Source organism: Diabrotica undecimpunctata, chromosome 1 (assembly GCF_040954645.1).
Source record: "Diabrotica undecimpunctata isolate CICGRU chromosome 1, icDiaUnde3, whole genome shotgun sequence".
Taxonomy (NCBI): domain Eukaryota; kingdom Metazoa; phylum Arthropoda; class Insecta; order Coleoptera; family Chrysomelidae; genus Diabrotica; species Diabrotica undecimpunctata.
The window spans coordinates 14,806,566-14,832,227 of record NC_092803.1 but is presented as its reverse complement, the minus strand read 5'-3'; the positions used below and the strand labels follow the sequence as shown (position 1 = coordinate 14,832,227).

Sequence of the window (25,662 nt, the reverse complement as noted above, 5' to 3'; positions counted from 1 at the left end):
ACAAAATGAGCGCCATCTTCAAAAGTCACAACATATCCCTAGATACAAAAATGAGACATTTGAGATGCTATGTTTTCTCTGTGTTGTTGTACGGGGCGGAAGCACGGACGCTTACAGACACCACTATTAAAAAACTTGAAGCATTTGAGATGTGGCTTTATAGAAGAATGCTATGGCTGCTGAATTTTAGAACATGGTTTAAGAAAACCTCAACGGAGCTGTTTCGAGCCGCAGCGAGCAAGGTCATGATTGCCAATATGATTTCCAACATCCGAAACGGATAGGAACCAGAAGAAGAAGAAGAAGTCATGTAACAGTGGCCAACGTCAACTTCTTTATTTCAAATACAAAACCCTGTACATTATTAAATTTTTGGATTCCCCAGAATATTTTAGATATATCTCAGGTGTAATGTCCTATGCCTGTCTTTAATTGTTTTGGAAATATTAAGCGTTTTTAGATTAATACTGTAGATTTGCTACAATACACTGTTTATTTCTTGATAATGTAAAAAAACAAAAAAAAAAAAAAATACGTTGATATGAATGTAGAAGATGTTCAAAATGCTCGCTGTGAATGTCATGGCAACATCCCAATCTTAAATAGAAATTTCTTTGAACGCTACTCGACACCTCAGGCGTGACCGATCCAATTGCAAGCGTTATTCGTCTTTTTAAGTCAGCTAAGTCGAGGGGTTTAGTTTTGTGTACAATATTTTTCACATATCCCTATAAGAAGAAGTCTAGTGGCGTCACATCAGGAGATCTTTGTGGCCATTCCATCGATCCTCGCCTCTCCAACCACAGATTTGAAAATATTCGGCGTAGATACTGCCGAACATTGATTTGGTAATGGGGTGGTGTTCTATCTCGCTAAAAGTGTATATCATATTGGCTTGAACTTGTGTGTTTGATGGATTAGAATATAAGTTGATATTTATAGTTTTCACCCCTGCAAGGGTACACTCATCAGAAAACAATACATGTTCTATTGGATTACATTACTATCAAATATGGCCACCATTTAATGTATCTGTTTTGTTTTTATTCAGCCATCCTATATACTAGTATATTAACCCTTAACTACTGACGTGGATGTTTCAGGACGTAGACACTGACATGCGGTATGTCATACCCTATGCTCCTTTGTTTTCAATATGAATTTGTCTCATATCGCTGTATTTGTTTTTTAAATCAACTACGAAATAAATCTTGACACTCCTGTAGAATAAAATACTGCTCCAAATAAAATAAAATGTATTTTTTCAAGAAAATTATGAACGCATGCATAATATTAAAAAAATGGTGGACGTTATACAAAATCCTTTATAAATTGAATTACAAAAAAAACTTGAGTAGGTATTGGTAACTAAAAAATGGTAAAACAATGTTGAACGGCACAGACTAATAATATAAATAAACAAAAAATAAAATACAAAATACTGACAATAACTAAAAATTACAATAAAATAAATAGTCATTTTGAGCGCAAGGTCCGCAAATTTTCTTTGTACCGAATGGTCCAATAAGCCGATCTCTCGGCTATATATCAGAAACTATTCATGTTATAACTTTAGGAGAAAAAATTCCTTAGTAAAAGTGGCCAAGAGAAATCGGTGGAAATTTCAAGTTTCTGGGTTAACCACAGGGGGCGTAACCTGTGAAGAAAAATTTGAAAACCAGTTTTTTGTGAAATATGCCCAATTATACCAAGTGTTAAATAAGTAAACTAGAAAGAGACCTAAATTCCGCACAAAGTACTTTTTTTTATTTTTTCAAATAAAGGGTGGGGGAGAGTGGGAAAGTATTTGTGGATAAATACCTATAACTTTGGTTTGGATCAACCGATTTTAACAAAATTAGTGTCATTAGAAACAGTGTGGATGATTTAATTTACATCTACTATAAAACAATTGCATTTAGTTTTAATTGTCATGGGTAGAGGGTATTTCGAATAGAAAAAATTGAAGTTTGTTTTTCTTTAAAATGTTTAACGGAAACACCTATTTATTGTAAATTATAATGGAACTAGATTAAATTCGTAACAAAATGGCGCAAACCGCATGTTTATAGCTTTTGTCGAACTCAAGATATGAATAAAAACGCATAAACATAAGTAGAGTATTGACTTACCCTTTATTATAACTTAAAATTAAATATATGAAAGATCATACAAATATCTCGATCATTAAAATTTAATGTCCAATTAAGTGTTAAAATTGTTTTCCATCGTTGTCCACACAAAGATGTAATCTTTGGCGCGTAGACATAACAGCTGCTTCAATCTCAGCTGTTGATATACTATTTATTGCGTTTATAATGCGCTGTTTCATGTCCTCTCACGTGGTTAGTCGAATTTGGTACACCAAGTCCTTTCATCTTCCCCACAGATAAAAGTCCAGACATGTTAAGTCTGGAGATCTAGCTGGCCATGAAAATATACTTCCCCTTCCAATCCATTTATTTGGATAACTTGCATACAAATAATCTCGAACTGGTTTGGAAAAGTGCGCAGGAGACCCGTCACGTTGTAATATCATATCTCTTCTTGTTTGTAAGGACTTATTTTTTAATATAATTTATAATACAGGGTAAGTCAATACTATACTTACTTATGTTTAGGCGTTTTTATTTATATCTCGAGTTCGACAAAAGCTATTAACATGCAGTTTAGACCATTTTGTTACGAATTTAATCCAATTTCATTATAATTTACAATAAATAGGTGTTTCCCTTAAACATTTTGAAGAAAAACAAATTAATTTTTTCTATTCGAAAGTACCCTCTACCTACCACAATTAAAACTAAATGCAATTACTTTATAGTAGATGTAAATTAATTCATCCACACTCTTTCTAATGACACTAATTTCGTTAAAATGGTTGATCCAAACCAAAGTTATAGGTATTTATCCACAAATACTTTCCCACTCTCCCACACCCTTTATTTGAAAAAAATAAAAAAAAAGTACTTAAACAACTTTGTGCAGAATTTAGGCCTCTTTCTAGTTTACTTATTTAACACTTGGTATAATTGGGCATATTTCACAAAAAACTGGTTTTCAATGTTTTCTTCATAGGTTACGCCCCCTAGCGGTTAACCCAGAAACTTAAAAGTAATTTCCAGCGATTTCTCTTAGCCACTTTTACTAAGGAATTTTTTGTCCTAAAGTTATAACATGAATAGTTTCTGATATATAGCCGAGAGATCGGCTTATTGGACCACCCGGTACACTGTAAGCACACTGGTTTTCCACAAGAAAAGCACGCATAAAAGGTCAAGCTCAAGCCTTACTTCAAAATCTGCTTCTTTTTGGCGTTTTTTTCCTAGTATTCGTTCAATACAACATACCAATTTTTTCGAGATTCTGGGATTTTCCAGTCTTCTCTGAAGATGTGGTAAAACTAATTTCTTCGCCAACTCCTTTGTGTATTTTAACTTCTCTGTATTTTTTTCCTGTAGTGATTGGTACACAACATGCGAATTAACAGCAGCTATACCAATGATGCGGTAAAAAACAGTAAGTGGCCATCGGCGAGAACAACGTTTACCAGCATATTTGGCATACTTGGCATCTAACGTAGCGACACCTCCTTTCGTAAGAATTTAATGAGCTATAATCTCTGGTTTTCGTGCATCGAAGAAATAAGTAAAACAACCTTCGATTTTTTCGGCACATGTGAAATTAGGGTTAAACTTTTCGTAAATCCGTAAAAAAGTCGAATTTACTTCCCTGCATCGGTGTAACTGGAATTCCAGAGGGATTTCCCGTTTATTTTTCTTAAGGGTTCCCACATAGGTTAACTTCTTTACTTCTAACTGCTGTACTAATTCTATAGAACTAAGCCAATTATCGGCTGTAATATTACAGTTGGTTCCATAAATATGTTTAGCAAGCCGAAGAACAGATTGAGTTAGTTTATTCATCTTCTTTTCTTCCTCAGATAACCCTGTTCCATCAATGTCCTTGCCTCCATATATACAGGCATTGTATAAGTAACTCGTTCGTGCATCAGTCAGGCACATTATTTTAATGCCATATTCCACAGGCTTATTAGGCATATACATTTTGAACCTACACCTTCCCCTAAAGCCGACCAACATTTTATCAATACAAACACATCCTCTCTTGTTAAAAAGATCTCTTGTCAACTTAAATTCCCAGTTTTCCGAGCTAACATCTGGAAAGTACTTTCGAATTTGATTTTTCAGATGTAGTGGAAGGGTTTTAATATCATCGAGGAGGTCGTTCAGTTTAGGAAAAGAGGAAAAGTTTGGCTTGGAACTGAGAAGGCGGCGTTGTCAAAGCAATATTTTTTCTATAAACCGCTTAATTGCATCATAAGTGTTTAAGAGGTTTGTACGGCCTTGAAGCTTCATATTCAGGACATTAAGTGTCTCAAAAAAGTCAGACAAATAAGCCAAGTAAAAGATATTTTTATCATCTGTAAATCTTCTGTGAAGATCTTCTTGTTTTGAAGTCATTAACAAAATTTCAACTTCTGACTTTAAATTAAATAATTTTGCAAGCATTTCCTTTGGATAACCACCGGACTTCTGTGTGAAACAGGAGGGTTTCCTGATCACTATTCAGTTCTTGACATAGTGCCTGAAAGAGCCTAGTGTTTATGCGCTGAATTTGATGTGGTTAACTATTTTAATTGCTAAGTTTAAAGTGACGTTGAGAGGTTCAGGTAAAGTCTGACTAGATAAAGCTTGTCTGTGAATAATGCAGTGAGGACCAATTATCCTAGGGTTCTTCTTTTTTGCCAATTCCATAAATCCAGATCGACATCCTGTCATGGCTTGGGTCCCATCAGTACATATGCCAATTATTTTCTCCCATGGAAGTTCATTGATTACGACAAAAACTTCAAGAGCAGAAAATATGTCAATGGCTTTAGTTGTTGTTTCAAGAGATGTTGAAAACAATATTTCCTCCAGGAACCGTTTTCTGTCAATAAATCGACAGTAAAACAATAACTGTGCATGCTTTGAAATATCAGTTGTTTCGTCACACTGCAAAGAAAAAAACAGTGAATCTTTTAATTTTTGCAATAGTTGATTTTTCAAATCCAGAGCCATGTCATCAATTCTACGTTTTACTGTGTCGTTTGAGACAGAAATTTTTTCTACTTTCTTACAACTGTCTTCACGTACAAGTACGGTACTACAAGCAGTATGTAAACAAGGTTTAATTAGTGACTCATCAATAGTATGTGGTTTCTTGTCTTTAACTATCAAAAGTGCTATTTTGTATGATGCTTCCACAGTTTTCTCATTTTCAACACGAAAATTTGCAGTAGAGTCAAGTATCATATGTTTTAGGCTGCTTTTTTTGGCAATAAAAAATTCTGGACCTTTGTCTTTCAAAGAAGAATGGTTTGTAATTAGATGCCGTTCCAAACGTCTGGGGCGCATTGCATCATTACTAAGAACAGCATAGCAGTTGACACACTGAGGTAAATGACTGCCGTTTTTCTCCATAAAGGTAAAACCATACTTGATATAATCGTCTGAATACAATCTGTTCTTTGGAAGTGACTTAGGCATTTTCAAAGCTGTTACACAACACTATTAAATAATTCACAAACAATCATTCTGTTATTAAATAAGGATTACACTGATTTCTACCAACAGCACACAGACGCTGTCGACTAAGATTGACGCGTGAGACGGAGTCCCTAAACTGGAGCCAGGAGTGCTTAACTCAGGTTGAGTGTTTGAGTAAAACGATTTTAATTACGTTTAAATAAAGATATATTTCTAAACAAAATAAAAATACAAAATACATATATTTTTTAATTTTAATTTTTTTTTTCTTTGTACCCTCACGCCTCCCCTTAAATTTTCTCATGCCCCCCAGGTTGAGAAGTACTGCTCTAGACGATTCTTCTTTTTCCTATGCCGTCCCCATTAACGGAGGTTGGCGACCACATTTTTAAAAGCTTCTCTGTCTTTTGCAACGTGGAATAATTCGTCTACAGTCATGTTTGTCCAGTCTCGAATATTTCGCAGCCATGACTTCCCCTTTCTACCTATTCCCTTTTTGCCATCGACTCTACCCTGCATGATGACCTGCAGAAGACTATATTTATTATTTCTTAGTATGTGTCCAAGGTATGCAGTCTTGCGTACTTTTATCGTTCTCAACAATTTTTTTTCTCGACCCATCCTTCTCAGCACTTCCTCATTGGTGACCCTGGCAGTCCATGGAATTCTTAACATTCTCCGGTATATCCAAAGTTCAAAGGCTTCAATCTTTTTAACTATTTGCGCTTTTAGTGTCCATGTTTCTACCCCGTACAATAGTTGCGAAAAGACGTAACATTCAACAAACCTCAGTCTCAGCGCAGTATTCAGATTTTTGTCACAGAACAATTGTTTGAATTTTAAGAAGGCTGCCCTTGCCATTTCTATTCGTACCCGGATCTCTTGGTCTGGATCTAATTCTGTGTTGATGTAAGCTCCCAGATATTTATATTTTGTCACTCTCTCTATTTGCTGTCCACCAAGAGTTAGTTGTTCATTATTTATTGGACTCCTTGATACTATCATAAATTTGGTCTTATCTGTGTTGATGTCAAGTCCCATTTGAATGCATTCACTATTTATTGCATCTAGTAAAGTCTGTAGTTCTTCTATACTCTCAGCCATAATTACCGTGTCATCTGCAAATCTCATGGTGTTTATGATTTCTCCACCAATTCTTATTCCCTCTTTTCTTTCCCATAAGGCTTTTCTGAATATGACCTGTGAGTACACGTTGAAAAGCGTCGGAGACAAGACGCAACCTTGCCTAACCCCTCTCGCAATCGGTATGTTATTTGTTTCTATATCGTTCACCTTTACTACTGCTTTCTGGTTCCAGTATATAGCCTTAATAAACTCAATGTCTTTTTTGTCTAAATTGATGTTTTTTAATTCATCTATTAACTTCATATGCTGCACTCGGTCAAAGGCCTTCCTAAAGTCTATGAAGCATACATATGCACTCTTGTTATATTCCCGACATTTCTGCAAGAGTACCGTCAACGCAAATAATGCTTCTCTTGTACCCATGCCTCCTCTGAAGCCAAACTGAGTTTCATCTATCTGCTCCTCACATTTCTTATAAATTCGGTTTTGAACAAATTTTCAAGAGAATCTTTAAAGGGTGGCACATACCATAAGGATGGCTCTAGACGATAAGAGTATATTATAGTCACATCATCAAAAATCATAGGTTTTTACGATCGGTGAAAAACCTATTTATTCAAAAATAGTAAAAAATGGTACAGTAGGCGGTATTGTAGACTAGCGCGAGGCTTTATACTATGATTTCCACATTTTATGTGAATTGTGTAAATTGTATTCATATGAACTTTGACAATCATTATAAATTGAATCTTTTATTGAAAGATATTCTTTTAATTTTCACTTCTGATTTAATGTCTGTATTCTGTTAGTTATTTTTTATGTAGTTTTTATTAAACCTGCTTATCATTTTACTATAGAGAAAAAAGTAATACCACAAATACCAGTATATAAACTTCGCTTAAAAAAAACCATCAATAAATATTATCTTTAATGTACCTACCTATAATCTACAGAAACATAATAAACTTATATAAATGATTTTTAAACTCACGTTAAGTTTTTCATTCTTGACGTCGAATGTCGTCTGATATTTCACTTTATTTGTGTCAGCATCTACTGTAACTAGTTTGTCTTTGAGCATCCTCCAGGGTAACTGAAGTCCAGTAATTTCTTCCAGTGCAACGCACCACTGAGTTATTGATATGTGTCCTGAAAGAAATAAAAATAGATAGAAAGAGGGTTGAAAGAATGGAAGTAGTGATTTAAAAAGTTATTGAAGTAATGATCGTCGATTCTTTTAGGATCGATGTTTTTTTTTTGTAAAAAAACCTAATAAGATCGGCGAGTTTTGTACTAAACGTGAATAAAATATGCGCGGAATATATAAATACAGATTGTAATAGTAAATGATCCATGTAATAATAAATTGGTGATATGTTGATGTGCTTTTTGGGTTTACTCCGCAAATAACGTTATATAAAAATATATTTTATTTCATTATATGATTATTATAACTAAATTAACTTATTGTTAACTTTTGTTTATAATCACATATGGTAAGCGAAATATTTATAAACACTATACTGAGCAACACTAACGATTGTGAAGCAATACTCTAAATATGATTCAATTAATTTACTTTAAAAAGGAAAAGACAATTAAGATTTGATTTCACGTACAGGGCGCTTGCGCATCCGCTTATACGTATTTCGGCCTAATAGGCCTCATCAGAACGGCTTTCGCAATCGCCCTGATGAGGCGAAGAATATAGATGAATTAGAGCGATTGCGAAAGCCGTTCTGATGAGGCCTATTAGGCCGAAATACGTATAAGCGGATGCGCATGCGCCCTGTACGTGAAATCAAATCTTAACTGTTTTTTCCTTTTTATTTCGATATACTCTGTACGGGTACTAGAAACCAATTCGCTAAGAACTTTGCTTAGTTGAGGAGATATGTTGTGGAATGCAATTTTTAGATTCCCCATGTCTTTCATAACACCTTTATCAACGTCTGTTTTGCCTTGCAATTCTTAGAAGGCACAGATTAAAGCGAAATTCTGAATTTGGTTTCGAAAATTAGTCTACGATTTTAATTTACTTTAGTTCTACTTGTACTTTATATATATATATATATATATATATATATATATATATATATATATATATATATATATATATATATATATATATATACACTCAAAGATGTTTTGAATAATGTAATATTTTCAAAATTATCCACCAAATCTGGTGAAATCTATTTTTTTTAACAAAATTCTTTATTATATATATAAAATTGTATGTTTAAAAAAAAACAATAAACAAAATTTTAAGGATTAACAATTTAGTATTATAAATATACTTTTTTAAATTTGTACAGATATACGAACTAATACTTAATATGCCGTATTTACACCTTTTGCATCAATGCAAGACTGAATGCGATGTCCCATGCTTCTTATAAGTGTATTAATGTAGTTCTGGTCCATGGTGCCCCATTCTTCAATCGCTGCTAGTCTAAGGTCTTGGTGTGTACTTGGGGGTGGCTTGGTACTCAATGGGACTGAGGTCAGGTGAGCAAGGTGGCCATTGTAATCTGACGATATTTTCTGTCCCTAAAAAATCTGCCACATGTCTCGTACGATGGGGAGGCGCATTGTCGTCCATAAAAATAAATTCTGGACCAACAGCTCCTAGCCACAAGCGTACAACAGGCCTAAGAATGGTATCAATATAAATTTGTTCATTCATATTACCAACAATAGGAATTAAAGGAGTTTTATTATTTAGCATGATGCCGCCCCAAAACATTATGGAGCCACGTTGATATGGGACTCTTTGGACAGCTTGGTTGAGTCTATCCTGTCGATTTGGGTTCCTCCAAATGCTAATTTTGCATTGTAAATTACCATATTATGAGCTTGCTGGAGCTCTCTTCTAATAGCTGGGACAGTCATAGAGGGGTTTCTGGGGAGTCTGATTCTCCCTAATTTTATGAAGAGACTCTACTTCAAATCCCATCTGGGTGTTAATTTAAAATTTTTAATAACAACAAAAGTAGCGAAAGGGCCACATATTCAGGATCTGATAATGCAAAAAATATTATAAATAAATTGATCATTTTGTAAATAATAAAGACTAGTGTATAAAATCTACTGAATTAAAATTCATATAAATAGGAGAGTAGTTTTAACAATTGTTTTAAATACAGATTTCGGTCTTTAAAAATAGTTTTTACGGAGTATTGATGCAGTAATTCAATAGTATAGTATTTTCCACTGCGTTTTCTATTATGCATTTTACTATTCATCGTCTATATACTCGTATATCTTTAAAACCGCTTTCCATTTTCCACCCATTTGTCAAGTTAGTTGACATTCGTTTCTTCTACTAAAAGCTCTTTTAAAACTGATTAGCAGAAAGGTCGCCGCATAAACATCCAGCAAAACTGGCCTCTACATATTTTAACAGTTTTATTGGCGAGCGATTCCGGTCAGCGGAAATAGTGTTGGCCCGTTTCGTGGCAACTTAAAAGCTCCCGAGTTTTGCTAGCCAAAGGCTTCGTTACGGATGTGGACATTAATTCTCTATAAAGAATGGTTAGCGTATATTTTGACGGATTACTCAATCAAAGGCTATATTTAAAACTAGGAGGCATGAAATCTTACTTAGCATAGAAAAATGTTTCTTTTAATTCAGTTAAAAATTAAGGAAAGCAGTGTATTTAAATCAACGGTGTGTCTATAAAATTCATAAGACAAATATGACGTACAGTATAAAATGCTGGGAAGTGAAAAAAAAAAAACAAAATGTTTAGATGCAGTGGCGGCTGGTGACTCAAAAATTTGGTAGTTTTGCAGTATTTTTTGGTTTTTTTTAATTCAATATCTTTTAATCGTTGTATTTTACAACGAGGCTTTTAGTTTGATATTTTACACCATATATTTATTCATTATATATCTATTAAAAAATAATAAAGAACTTACCGATTTTCTTCTTTTCAAATTGAAGATAAATCCAATTATATCAAAAATAGCAATGGTACATTATGGCACACTAGTAATTGTTTTATAGTTTATGTTTTTAGTAGAATTTTATCGATAAATACGTGAAACTAAGGAATGCAAACGAAAAAACACTACAAACAAAATCGCCACAACAATAATTGCATTATAGGGTCTTACGAACTAACTACACACAGAGCCAAATATATTATTTTTTTTTATAAATAAGCTCGATTCGTCGATTTTTTTTTAAAGCAAACGTCTTCAGTCATGGAATTTCTCAAGAATGTTTTAATCCGTTTTAAACTCGAAAAGCACCTTTCAGCTTCTGCCGTACTCATGGGCACTGTAATTAGAATTTGAAGCAGTTTTACAGTTTCTTGAAAAGGCTCTGTTAAATTATTTTCAATTAAAAATTTTAAAACAGGTATTGCCCCATTAATGTCTCTACAGTCTCTTCTAAAATAAATAACAGATAATTCAGTCTTCAAGCGCTCCCTATCTAAATTTGGATATGACGCGCAAGTCAGGCTTAAATTATCATCTGGGAAATTATCACAATAATTATCAAATTGCTCAGGATAAAGCAATGAAGTTGCAAGTAGGTGATTTTTAAAAGCAAATCTATCATTTGCACAATTTATGATTATATCACAAACTTCGATAGATGCTCTCCGATGACCTACTGGACTGTTATCCTTCCATAACCTTTTAGTTGGTAATGGTTCAACGCATAAACTAGAACCTTGGTCAATGGTATCATCTATTGAATTTCTAACTGAATTCATGTATCTTTCGAAATCTGTCACCTTTTTATTGATTTCCAAAGGATCCGTTTTAGTCTTTTGAAGGGCATTATACAAAACGTCTACTTGTGGCATTATGCGATGGAAAAATGTTAACCAAAAAACAAAATTTTGATCCACTAGTATTCTTCGAATGGAAGACGCTGAACTACAGACAGCTGCCTTATCAAACAATTCTTCTATTTCTTCCATACATTCGATAAAAGAAGATCGATGTTCAAACACAACATTAACAGTTCGAATATTGAAGTTCCAGCGAGTTGGAGCACCATGAGGAATTTTCTTTTGGACGATTTTATCTAAAACTGCCACTCGTTGTGGCGAATTTTTAAAAAAGGTAGGGATTTCATTTAAATTTCCAAAAAAAGTCTAACTTGAGAGTTTTCGGAACAAGCCTTAGACATTATTAAATTTAATTGATGCGCGTAACAGTGTACAAAATGAGCAAATGGATATTTTTCTTTGATTCTGGCTTGAACTCCTGCGTGCTGTCCACACATGACCGCTGCCCCATCATAACTCTGAGCAATTAGTTTATTATTTGAGTTTTCCAGGATAGGATCCAAAACACTGAAAATGTTTTTGCTTAAAGTATCTGCATTTAATTTTGAAGGTACCAAATATGTCCAAAATCGTTCTACCGGTGCTCCATTTCGACAATATCTAAATACTACAACCATTTGTGATTTTGCTGAAATGTCTGTAGTCTCGTCGGCCATGACAGCTAGATATGGAGATTCCCGAATTTCCTCCAAAATTTTATCCTGGCATAATTCCAACATGCAGTCCAAAATATCATTTTGAATTTCTTTAGAAATGCCCTTAAAAATCGTCGATTCTTCCAAGTGTTGTGCTAAAGTTTTATCCAATTCAGCAGTAAAATTTATGAGGCCGCGAAAAATTCCAGGATTGTCGGATGTTTGTGTCTCGTCGTGTCCCCGAAGCACCAATTCGAAAACACTACAAAATTTTATGCAGTCTATAATTTTTGAGAGAACATACCTATTTTTTGTTACAGCTTCATTGAATTTTTGAATATTTATCCAGTATGCAGAATCTAACTGTTCTTTAATATTCACGGAGCCTAATAAAGCATATTCCATTTGATTGTGCAAATGATGCTTAGAAGTTTCGTGCTTTTTTATTTTATCACTTAAATGTACTAAGTCTGTTACACCAACTTGCGTCCATGACTTATCACCTCCAAAGAGTACACAAGGAAAACAGAAAAGAGCGTTTTTTCTGTTGCAGCCACATATCCAACTATTTCTTGTATAAATATCGCAATTAAATTGTCGTTTGTAATTTTTCCCTCGGCTTGATCCTTCTTTTACGATTTTAATATCCGGCAAAGGACGTCCTTTGCATTTTAATTCTAGTTTTTCGTCATAAGAATATTTAAAGAATCTCTTAACATTAATCAAATTATAAATAACATCCATCCTGAACAGCACTTTTATTCTCATATACTTAATAAAAATACCGAATTACGTGCAGGACAACTTATTTTAACAGTCGGCGCGTCGCGATCACCGATTATTTAAAATTACAATAAACGTAGGTTTGTACACACTAGTTCGAACTGCGACAAATGCAGCTCAAATATTGCTTTCAGTCGTCGCCTGAAAAGTGTCGGCGAGGGGTTGAGCGGGTGTTTTCGGGGATATCTTTAACAGTTCACAGCTCGGAGTAGCACCGGTCCGGTCAAATAAGTGGGACTTGCTGTCGCCATGAGATGCGACGGACGACAGATTAAAATAAAGGCGGCCATGCACGAAAACCATCTAAATGAATTTAAATTTTATAAGTAGTGATATTTTTTATTTAATTTTCAAAGTAATTTTGTTTGGATTATTTTGGTGGTTCTGCAGCTCCGCAGCACTTATATACCAACCGCCACTGTTTAGATGTATTGTATAATAAATGGAATGCCTGATGTTTATCTAGCGGCAAATTATTGTCGCTTAAGTGTTGGAGGTGATGCCTAACATGTATTATAAAACGAATCCTAACTGCAATAAACTTGTAGAAATATTTTCACGGTATCAGTGTAGTGGTAATGTCATTGGCAAACTAGAGTGGTAAATACTCACCCTTGGAATTTAGTGCCTACAATTTCGAAACTGTACTATATCACGTAATGTTGTTATTATTGATAACGCACCATGGCACAATGTACAGTCTAAAAAATCTCATAAGTTCGCATTTCGAAAAAATTAAATGAAATGATGGTTACGCAGTGAAAACATTTTTAGATGGTATCAGATGTCAGACTAAATTACAATTACAAGGAAAAATGAGTGACTTTCGTCACCAATAGTCATTTGATTTCTAAATATAAATTTTTTGTTATACGGAAAAACCCTTTTTCAAAATAAGTAAACATAATATACAGGGTGTTTCAAAAAAGGTAACCCCGTCTCTAGGGTAGGTAAAAAACTGAAAAATAATTGAGGTTTGCTTAGTAAAAAATTTTTGTAACGCCATCCGTTCTCAAGATACAGGGCGTGGAAGAAAAAAAAATTTTACGCATTTTTTACGATTTTGCCGAAACTACTGGCAACATTGTAATGAATTTTTATACAAATATGTTTTGGAAGCTGATACATCCCATGAATTTGTTTTTATATCTGATTCTCATAGAGGGCGCTAGTTACACGGATCGTACTAAGTATTAGTCAATATAACTTTTTTAATGGTATAATTATTAATCAAAATTTCAAGTAAACTTAAATACCATTCAATTTTACACGAAAAAGGCACTCTTGGTAAAACTCGATACTGTGTACCGTTTTCGGAATATTTTGATTTGAAAATTATGAAGTAATAATTGATGCTGGTATAAAATAGTTAGTAATTAAACAAAACTCACAAGAAGAAAATTAAATTAATGACTAAGAACATAAAATACAATTCAATTACAGTAAGTGTTCAAAATGCCCTCGTTTTCGCGAATACACAAGTCTATTCTTTTTTCTAAAGATTCCATTAACCTTCTAAACGGTAGGGGATCAGCTATGATGTCATTAAATTGACGTTGAATTCTTTCTTCCAATTCTTGGCGTGAATTTACCTCTGTAGCATAAACTTTTTCCTTAATATACGACCTCACTGCGTAGTCCAAAGGGTTAAAATCACATGACCGAGGAGGCCAATGAATCGGAGCTTCTGCACCTCTACCAATCCATCGATTCGGAAAATGATTACTTAACCAATTACGACACCTTCTATCAAAGTGTGGTGGAGCTGCATCATGCATAAAAAATAAAGATATCTTCGCTCGTTTAGCGTTAAATCTTCTAATATCTCGAATAAGGAATTGTTTAAAAAATCAAGATACATATCACCATTTAAATTTCCAGGTAGAATATGATAATCTATTAATTTGTTACCTAAAGTTGCTGCCCAAACATTAACTTTAAATGAGTGTTGGTAACGTGATACCCTTTTGACTCGTGGATTCTCATCACACCAGTAGTATGTATTATGGGAGTTAAACATACCTTGTCGCGTAAAGGTGGCCTCGTCCGTAAAAAGAATGCATTTTAAAAAATTTGGATTGTGGGCTGTCCTTTGTTGCAATGTTTCACAAAAATCCACTCTAACCGGTAGATTATCTGACAAGAGCTCTTGGACTTGTCTGTAATGATAAGGATGTAATTGCTGTTCTTTCAGTATCCGCCAAGTACTTGAAGAAGAAGTATTTGTTTGTCTTGCTATATTCCTTACGCTAACTGTTGGATCTTGATCAAGTAAATTTAAAATATTATTTTCTTTATTAATTCTTCTTGTTGTTCTTGGTCTACCAGAATTTATTTAATTTGGTCTCACATTCCCAGTTTCTCGACAACGTCGTTTAATGGCTCTAAATGTTTTTTTACTTGGTAAGTTTCTTCTAGGAAACTTTTCTGCATAACGTGTCACAGCTGCACTAGAACATCCTAAACATTCGCCTGAGGTTAATAACATGTCAGTGTATTCAACATTTGAGTACATTTTGATTTGATTTTACAAATAACAAGGTTTCAAAACTCTAATTATTGTTGATTTATCGTCATAACAATCAATAAATGTCAGATTTTCATGGCATGCTTGGAGAAAATAGAGGTATACCTATTAGAACTTTATCATATTACTACCAGCATCAATTATTACTTCATAATTTTCAAATCAAAATATTCCGAAAACGGTACACAGTATCGAGTTTTACCAAGAGTACCCTTTTCGTGTAAAATTGAATGATGTTTAAGTTGACTTGAAATTTTGATTAATAATTATACTCTTAAAAAAGTTATATTGACTAATACTTAGTACGATCCGTGTAACTAGCGCCCTCTATGAGAATCAGATATAAAAACAAATTCATGGGATTTATTAGCTTCCAAAACATATTTGTATAAAATTTCATTACAATGTTGCCAGTAGTTTCGGCAAAATCGTAAAAAATGCGTAAAATTTTTTTTCTTCAACGCCCTGTATCTTGAAAACGGATGGCGTTACAAAAATTTTTTACTAAGCAAACCCCAATTATTTTTCAGTTTTTTACCTACCTTAGAGACGGGGTTACCTTTTTTTGAAACACCCTGTATAGTTTAGAAAGCTATCTAAGAGACTCATTTATATTCAGTTCAGCGTGGTGCTATTGTTGGAGGTGTGAAATTGCGTAAATAAGGCATTATTTCATAAATCAGATAGATCTCGTGTTTATGGAATTTCACACCTGGGAACAATGGCAGCCCGCTGAGCTGAATATTTATGACTCTCTTAGATATCTTGTTATAGACTATACTTACCAGTACTTTCGGGATCGGCTTCAGCGAATGCCTCTTCGAGTCTCATTCTGTTATTCATGATCTGCATCTTTAACTCCTTGCACGCTCCAGATTCTACCAAACCCATTCTTTGGTAAAGGTTTAGTTTTCGTCTACCAGCGTTGGCCATGTACTGGACGAAGTGAGTGTCGAGCTCTGGACCCATTAGCTTCAGATAAGCGCCGTTGTTCGAGCCTACTTCATAGTAGTTCGACGCAGAGAATATCGTAATAACCTAGAAAAATAAAAATATAGGTTAATCGACCCAAAGGAAAGATAATGGTACTATAATATATAATGTTACTATATTAAAACTAGATTAATATAACTATATAATGTTATATTAAAACAGTATAACGTCAACAAATTAAATTCATTTAAAATGTGGATGTACCGCCGAATGTTAAGAATAAGCTGGACCAACAGAACTACGAAAGAAGAAGTACTGAGAGTAATGAACACACGCCCTAATCTGGTCAATACTATCAAAATTAGAAAGACGTCATATCTAGGACACATAATGTGCCATAGGGAATTTGACCAGGTAATATTAGAAGGCAAGATTGAAGGCAAAAGGGGCATAGGACGAAAGAAAGCTGGCTGAAAAAATCTTGGCTACGAAACATCAGAGGTTGGACCCACACAAGAGGAAATGAATTAATTCATCATGCCCAGAACAGAGAGAAATTTGCCATAGAAAAGGCACTTAGGAGGAGGAGGACTATAATATATAAAATAAGAAAAAATAGATGAGTTGACATAAAAGACAGAGATTAAGGATCACTATAACCTAGAAAATAAAAAGGAAGAAGTGAAATTATTTAAAACTAAAACTAATAGTTTTTAATATTTAATTTAAATACAGTAAGTTAAGTTTTAAATTAGATATACACCCTATAAATGGCAACACTGCGAGCCATCGACTTTCCACGAACCTCCTTTCTAGGAGGTTCTGGAAAAAGTAATAGGTATGTCACAAATCACAACCACTGGTTCAATATATAATAAATCAGTGCAAATTCTGGCCTATGCAGATGATATCAATATTGTTGGAAGAACGGAAAACGCTGTACGAGAAGCGTATGTAGCATTAAAAGAATCAGCTACAAAAATGGGTTTAATAATAAAGACCAACAAAACGAAGTATATGAAAATAAGCAAGCAACCTCAACTCCTACGACCACTTGTTATAAAAAACGACGTCATAGAAGCAGATGCTATTTTGGGCTCAATTTTCTCTTTAAATCCACAATTATATCCAGAAATACAAAAATAAAACTCTTGTAAAAATAAGACTACCAAAGAGAATTAAAATACTATTATAAAAATAATACCTCAATCAACCATGGGAGCTTATCGTCTATGCTTCGCCTAGCTCAGTATCTCAAGTGTGAATTCGTCTTGTCTTAAACTATGAATTAAACCATAAACCCTTAGCTGATAGTAAATAAAACAATAATTATTTAACTAATCATTTATTAAAAATAAGAAATAATCGACCCTGCCAATGCTTTACAATAAATAAATCTAGACGATACTTATTGCATCGATGGGTGATTGTGTGGCCTCTCAATTAGATGGTTAGGTCCATCTGACAGCTGCAGTTAGGTCATCCAGAGCATGTTATTCCATATATTCTATACAATATTCTCCAATAAAGTCTTCTATACAGCCAATAAGTTCATAATACAGCCAATAAAATAGCCAATAAACCCAAGAGAATTCTGCAGACCATAAAATGAAGCTTATAATAATTTTTGCCTTCTTTTATAAATTTCAAAAACAGGCAAAAAATTATATTCCCATTACGTTAGAAAAGGTGATTGACAGAAAGTAGGAGACTAAAATAAAGTTTGCACAGATGACATAGGATGTATGCTTATAATGGAATTAGCTCTTCTGTCAATATAGAACATAATATTTAGTCTACCGGACAGAAAGAGAGAGAGAGAAGAAAGACAGAGGGCGCCAACTACTTTTTGAACAAAAAATAGGAAAACGAAAAAAACGAAAAACGAATCTGAAGGCAAAGGAACTAATAAATTAATAAAGAAATTAAAATAAAATAATTATTTAAATTTATGTGACGTTTATAACGTTAGACTGTATAAAACAATAATACGCCAGTCCTAATATATGGTTCAGAGACCTGTACTCTAACAAAAAATAATGAAAACATGTTAGGATGTTTCGAAAGAAAAGTACTGAGGCTAATCTATGAAGTAGTGAATGACAATGGAGTGTGAAGACGATACAACTTCGAACTTTCTAGAATATACCAGGAACCTGATATCGTAAAACATATTAAGATAGGACGTCTGAGGTGCATAGGGCATGTAATGCGGATGGAACAAAATGACTCAGATAGAAAAACCCTCCTTGATAGACCCATTGGTCAGATAAGAAGAGGAAGACCCGGAACAAGGTTCCTTGATAACATCGATGAAGACATGAGAACTATGGAAATACGTGCTTGGCGGAGAAAGGCGATGGATAGGGACGACTGGAGAGAAATTCTTGAGGAGGCTATGACCCACATAGGGTTGTAAGGCCAGAATAAAGATGAAGATAGAATAGCCCGAGTCATTTATCGAAATAAGAAGTATAGTTGACATAGAAAGAGATGGAATGATAATATTTCACGATAAAACGATTATATTGAATTTTCCTGAATTATATTGAACCTATATTTCCTTTATTATTCTTTTAGAGAGCCTTTACGTATCTGCCTAATCTTTGTTAACGGTAAACCTTAAAAACTCAAAAATTGGTATTGCTTTCATTTATTTTGTAATATAGATATTAAATTTATGGATAGAAAGAAGTTTCAGCATCGCATTTCTGCCAATAGCTTAAATTCTTCCTCCAAACTTCTCTGTTCCGCTTCGGTCTAATATCGCTACGTCATTTTAATAAGAAATTTAATCGGGTCCTCCCAAAGCCTCATAATCTGTGCACATAAGCCTTTAGAGAGCTGTTTTACTCGTTTTTAGTATGCCCTAAACGATAAATTAATTCCATTATATCTCCCCAACACCCCGTCATACTGCCTCTCGGCGCTGTAAATATATTTGAGTAGTGAAAGAAAAAGTCCATGTTTATAGCTCATGGGGGAGATTTGAGTTTACTGCCTATAAATAATTGATAAAATAGTATTACCTGTAAATTGCTGCGTGGGTGGTACGTTCTGTGTAGACAATTTGAATATTAGGGATTTGGCTTTGGTTTGAAGTTTTGAAGTTAAGGGTAAAACATTAACTTATATAATAATATATGCAGAATAAATACTAAATGTAAAAAAATAAAAAAAAACTAAATTAAAAATATTTGATGATTAGACTAGTAGAAATTACAATACAATTAATATATACAGGGTGTTAATAAATAATTACAAGAAGCCACAATGGGAAATTTTTGCATGAAAAAATAACGACAATTTACGAGTTGTTAAAAAATTTCTTACCAACTGACAATTTATTTATTGCTCTAAAAGGTGTTAAGATATGCAAATGAAATTTAGTGGGTTTTAAGAGGTAGTTATTTCGCCATTCGACGGGAGCTCCAATCAATTGCCATGTACAGTCACGCCACTCAATTTTTCTGACTTTCTTCTATTTAAGATTAGGACCTAAACATGATATTTTAGTCTGTCGTACAACTTTAATAACAAATAAGTAAGTTTTGGAGAATCGCTGAATTTTTGCGTAAAGACGTCTTATGAAATCGATATACGTACTAAAACCAGCGTATTATATAGCTTTAAAAAGAATTAAAAATTAAATTTTTAAAACAATATGTAACGTTATAAAAGTCACATCTTTATTAATTTATATTTAAATAATTCCTTTATTTTAATTTCTTTATTAATTCATTAATTTCTTTACATTTAGTTTTTTTTACCATTTTTTCTTCAAAAAGTAGTTGGCGCCCTCTGTCTTTCTTTTTTTTCTCTTTCTCTTCGGTAGAATAAATATTTGCCGTGTCTCTCTCTCTCTCTGTCCGGTAGACTAAGTATTCTGTTTTATGTTGACAGCAAAGCTAATTCCATCATATAGGAACATCCTATGACATCTGTGCTAACTTCATGCAGTCCCTTCCTACTTCTGTCAATCACCTTTAATGGTGGGATTATTTTTTGTTTATAATTGAAATTTATAAAAGAAGGTAGGAATTATAATAAGCTTTATTTTATGATCTGCAACATTCTCTTGGGGCGAGTACTTTCATTGCAATCTTTATTCTATAATTCTGACAGTATTTTCAACATTCGTAACCTTACTTCTTTCGAAACCACCTTTATCAATTATATGCATGTAGGACTTGTTAACAGAATTTATCCAAGTAATGATAATTAAATTTCATTTTATCCTTGCCATCCGCTATTTGTTTAATTGTAATTTTGTAAAACGGAAAGAAAATTAAACCTTTTATGATGTGTCTCTAATCCGAGCTGTTTCTTTTATTTTAATTTATTGGCTAAATTAATTAACCATATTCACGGATGGATAGGATGAAAATTTATTGACCATTGGAGGACCTAGCCATTTAATTGGGAGTCACTCACATGTTATAACTATAGCTCACAGAAGGACCTAGCCGTCTAATTGGAAGGACAGACAAGCAGCCCATTGATGCCATCGTTGCTTTAAGTATCACCCTCACTATATTTATTGTTGATTGTTTCCTGTTTTTAATAAATATTAGTTAAAATTTGTTTTATTTGCTATCAGCTGGGGGTTTAGGTTTGATTTCTAGTTTAAGACAAGACGAACTCACACTTGAGATACTGAGCTAGGCGAAGCGTAGACCATAAGCTCCCATTGTTGATTGAAGTATTATTTTTATAATAGTATTTCAAATCTCTTTGGTAGTCCTATCGTCGCATGTCCTATCTCACACATAGTTTTCTGGAGGATAGATATTTATAGAATTCACGTCAAATTATGTTGCGGGTACTTATCTTTAAGATGAACGTAAAATTTATTTTGGAACTTACCAATATTTAATTAATTGTCAAAGAAATCACACTAATGTTTAATTGTCTCTTTTAAGGGTTTTAAGGTTTTATTTTTTGATGGCACTATGGATAAACACGATTTATCTTCCGTTTTGTTTATCTTTAAATCGTATCTTAAAATTACAGCAACTAATTTTTTTGGTATTTTGCGAAAAAACTAATCGTATTATGAATTACATTAATATCTAATTAATATTATTAGTAATATTAATGAAACGTATCGTTTCAAGACTATATATGATTGAAACGTCAGATGTTGGTAGTTTAGATTTCTTTCCAAGGTGGCAAGGTTTCTTAGCCTTTTATATAGATAGATTGGCGCGTATACGGGTAATGGTCAGAATTTTTTAAAGAAAAAACAAAAAAATAAAAACAGTACGCTACTGAGTCATTTCAAATTAAAAATCATTTTTAAATTTATTCAATTCGTGACAAAGAATATTTCCCGTCTTTTTTCATATGAGGCGCCATTTTTATACAAAAAAATAAAACATCTTAACGGGTGTCTTTAATTTCTTTAGTTTATAGTGTAGTAGGCTACTGTCAACATTTATCAGTTATTTTATATAACTACTGTCAACATTTATCTTATATTAAAAACGAAATTTCAAATTAGCGTTTCTTCATTATAAGCTTTTAGTTTGTTATAACAATATTTTTACTGATTAATTAATTTTTGTATTATCAAAAAGAATGGAAAATTTTACAAATGCGGAATTGTCAGACAAGCATTTTGTCTATGGTCGAAGTAATAGAAATGGTCGACAAGCTCGACGATTGTATGATGAGTTGTAGGCAGGACGTAGGGTAACCCAATCATACAATATTTGCTCGTCTTTAAGTGTAACAAAATGATACATTTAGGAAATAAACGGCTGACTGCGAGCGCCCTCGAGATGTACGAACTGTGCGACTAAAAGAAGACGTTCTCTAACTACTTGCGTAGTCACTCGAAACAAATACTTGAAAATTGCCAACTTATTAAACGTAAGACACTGTACTGTTTTTAAAATTCTTCAAGAACATTAAATCTATCCATTTTATATCCAACGTTTGCAAATTCTACTTTTTAAACGTCGTTTTGTTTACTGACGAGTATACTTTTGGATGACATTTTATACGAAATTTTATAATAATCCTTTATGGGGTTAGAAAAATCTACACGAAATGTTTGAAGCTCATTTTCAGCATCAGTTTTAGGTAAACTTATGGATTGGGGCATTTGATGACCATTTAATCGGTCAACATTCTCCCTACAACGACTAACAGGGAAATCTTATCTTAATTTCCTACAAGAAGAGTTACCTATTCTTTTTGAAGAAATTCCTGCACAGCTGGGATAACACTTATAATTCAAGCATGATGGTACACCAGTCCATTTTGGCATTAATATACGTAATCTTTTAGATATAGTATATCCAAATCGTTGGATAGGTAGAGAAGGTACAGTACAGTAGCCTGCTCTATCTCCGGATTTAAATCCTCGAGATTTTTGCATTTCGGATTTTCTTAAGTCTTAAGTTTATTCCATTCCCGTCAAAAATGTTGACGACTCGAGAAATCAAATTATAGCCTGCTATGATACAATAAGAAATACACCAGGAATATTATTTGTTGGAGCTTTGCATCTAGTTAAAATCTTATTAGTGTTACTTTCTTTTATTGTTCTGATTTAATGTTATTGTATTAAATAATTCTTGATAATGTATTAAAGAACTGAAAAATACGCGCTAAGATGATTTATTTTTTTGCATAAACACGGTGCACCATATCAAAATAGGCAAAAGAAGGTTTTTGTCGCAAATTAAACGAGGAATTAAAAAATAATTTTTGTTTTCCCCTTTTTTTTGTGTTTTCCCTTTTAAAAAATTGATACCATTACCAGAATGCGCGCCAGTGATGAATATAAAATTCTTAATTGCAGTCAGTAAAAGTTTTGGCAACTATTAGTGCTCTGGGTGAGGGTATAAAATAAATATTTATTTTAAATATAAAAAAAAAAAAAATTCGGCTTACATCCTCAAGAGACCACTCAAACAAAATTTTGTCCTGTGTGAGAGGCCAAAGTCGGAACTATTGGGACCACAGTTGGATGCTAGAGGTAATTTAGATGCTTTCAAGCTCGGCGGGAGTTGCTTGAGCAACATCAATTTAAATATTTACTAGGAATTGTAATAATAAATGTTTGAAACTATATTAAAATTAAAATACATACATATATATTGTTACGATTCTCGATTTTCACTTTCAGAAAAATATTTAAGAAATTAAATGTGCAGGCATCTGTTTAAAGTGTACTCCAGTGAAAGTGTGATTTTAATAATTAAAAGTGATTCCACTCACCAATAGATTACAAAGGATAAAATATATGGTATACAATTTTTACGGAAAAATGAATATTAAAATTTATTTGTAAGCGATTGTAGAGATAAGTATGTAGAAGGTTTATTAGTAATATATTATTTATAGATGTTAATAGATGTCGATATTGGTTATTTCAAATGGGCTAGGATGTAAATTGTGTGTCCCGAAAAACCGGTAGATAATTTGTTTACATAAATTATTTAGGGTATAATAAAAATGGTAAGAGGAGACAGAGAAAGAGTGGGAAAGATATTTTTTTTTATTAGAGTGTGTTGATTAGTCAAAGAAGAGATTTTAGGAAATGGTATGAAATAAACCGAGAGGTTTGGTTTTAGCAGGAAAGAATTGAAAAAAGGAGTTCGATACAAGTTTTGCAGAAGGAAGGTTGTTTTGATTTTCTTCTTAAAATTATTAAAGAAAAATAAATTTTGGTGTTTTTTTGCCGGTTTGATAAAAAAATGTGAAAAGTGGGAAAACTCTTGAAGTTTTGCGGTAGAAGTCAAATTGTAAGTTTTTTTATTAAATAAAACAAATTATCTAGGGCACGGCTGTTAATGCTTTTTTGAAAGAGCATCAGATTTGGAGATTTTTAAGCAGCATTTGGTTGCGAATATTTATTTCGATAAAGGATAATTTTCTTTGGAAAAAGATCGAACTGAGAGGAAAGTATGTTGGACTAGGAGAAGCGGGTTTAAGAAAAGGATATATATAATTTAAAATTTTCAAAAGACAGTCATAGGGAGATAGAGATGTTTGAAAAGTTATCGGTTTGTGAATTGAAACGGTTTTACTTATTTGATTCCTAGAATTGAAGAACACGTTAGGAACAAATGATCTGTATGTATTTTGGATTTTTATAATTTAGATATAATAATTTTGATCTGTTAGAAAATTTTATTCTTTTTATATAGTAGTTATAGGAGTTCTGTGTTGATCAAGTCTATTGATGTATTTTATATTTAAAATTTTTTGGATCTTATTTGTTATACAATATATTGATAAAATTTATATTTGATAATTATGCGTATTTTTATTTTTACTTTTGACCCTCTTACTTACAAATACAAAAACAGAGATACTGAGCCACGATAATACAGCTTGAGACAAATTGAATTATACGAAAGCTGTGGAAGTAATATATTATAATTTAAACTTCATATTTTTGATTACCATAATATATATATATATATATATATATATATATATATATAATCATTATACAGATATCGATATACATTTACTACTAAGAAAAACAGAAACGAATCGATATATTATTAGGTCGAAGAGAATTAAAGCCCACGTTCCATTCCAATCCCGCTTTCTCCCTATTCTTCGGAAATACTCACCTATAAACTTTAATGTCCAGACGCTTTAGGACCCTTGTTATTTACGTTATTAATTAATGATACAATTTAAGTTAAACTACCACCTAAATTAAAGCATCGATGAGATTTATGTGACTTATACGATTGGGGTAGTTATCGGGAGGTTTAAGAACCGTATTTCGTTTATAAATGTCAATATCGATACAATATATTTCAGCATTCTTAACTGTATTTGTAGCAGTAGAGAATATATAAACGATGGAAATTAAAAACTAAACTAAAAATTCTCAGTTCGATGCGTTTTTATGTAAGTGTTAACTCACAATTTTGTCAAACCCAAAAATATAGCCAATTTTATACCGTCTAATGAGATCTGTATGGCTTCGATGATCTGCACTTAAATATTATTGCTAATGTTGTTGCACTCTTTGGACATCCTTTACTCCTCTTATATAGAAGATTGAAATTTTGGATATAAACGATGATATAATGAATGGCGAAGACAATGGATAAATGAGACGGAAAGGCTAACTACATATGGCGTCTACACTACACTAATAATCAATCAGCTGTGTTCACAATTTATTTACATCTCCTATACTTTCGTTTTCGCTGAAAATTCGGTCTGCTGTCTCTTTAACTATACTAAGGTATTTAATTTTATTCAAATTTATTGTTAGTTCTGCCTTTTGGCATATCTCTCGTTATTTCTTTGCCGTCATCATCATTCATATTTTTCCTGTGCCGTATTGTGTGACG

General features: G+C 32.9%; 1 protein-coding gene across 4 annotated transcripts in view; it reads right to left on the bottom strand.

The window, feature by feature from the left end:
- Positions 1-25,662, bottom strand: part of rdgC (retinal degeneration C) — a 445,875-nt gene that overhangs the window by 11,040 nt on the left and 409,173 nt on the right. For all 4 annotated transcript variants that reach the window (XM_072536987.1, XM_072536994.1, XM_072536978.1 and 1 more), the window contains 2 exons: positions 16,180-16,432; positions 7,630-7,787 (listed from right to left, as the gene is read on the bottom strand). In XM_072536987.1, the coding sequence (XP_072393088.1) occupies positions 7,630-7,787; positions 16,180-16,432 (411 nt within the window). The remainder of the gene's footprint in view (positions 1-7,629; positions 7,788-16,179; positions 16,433-25,662) is intronic.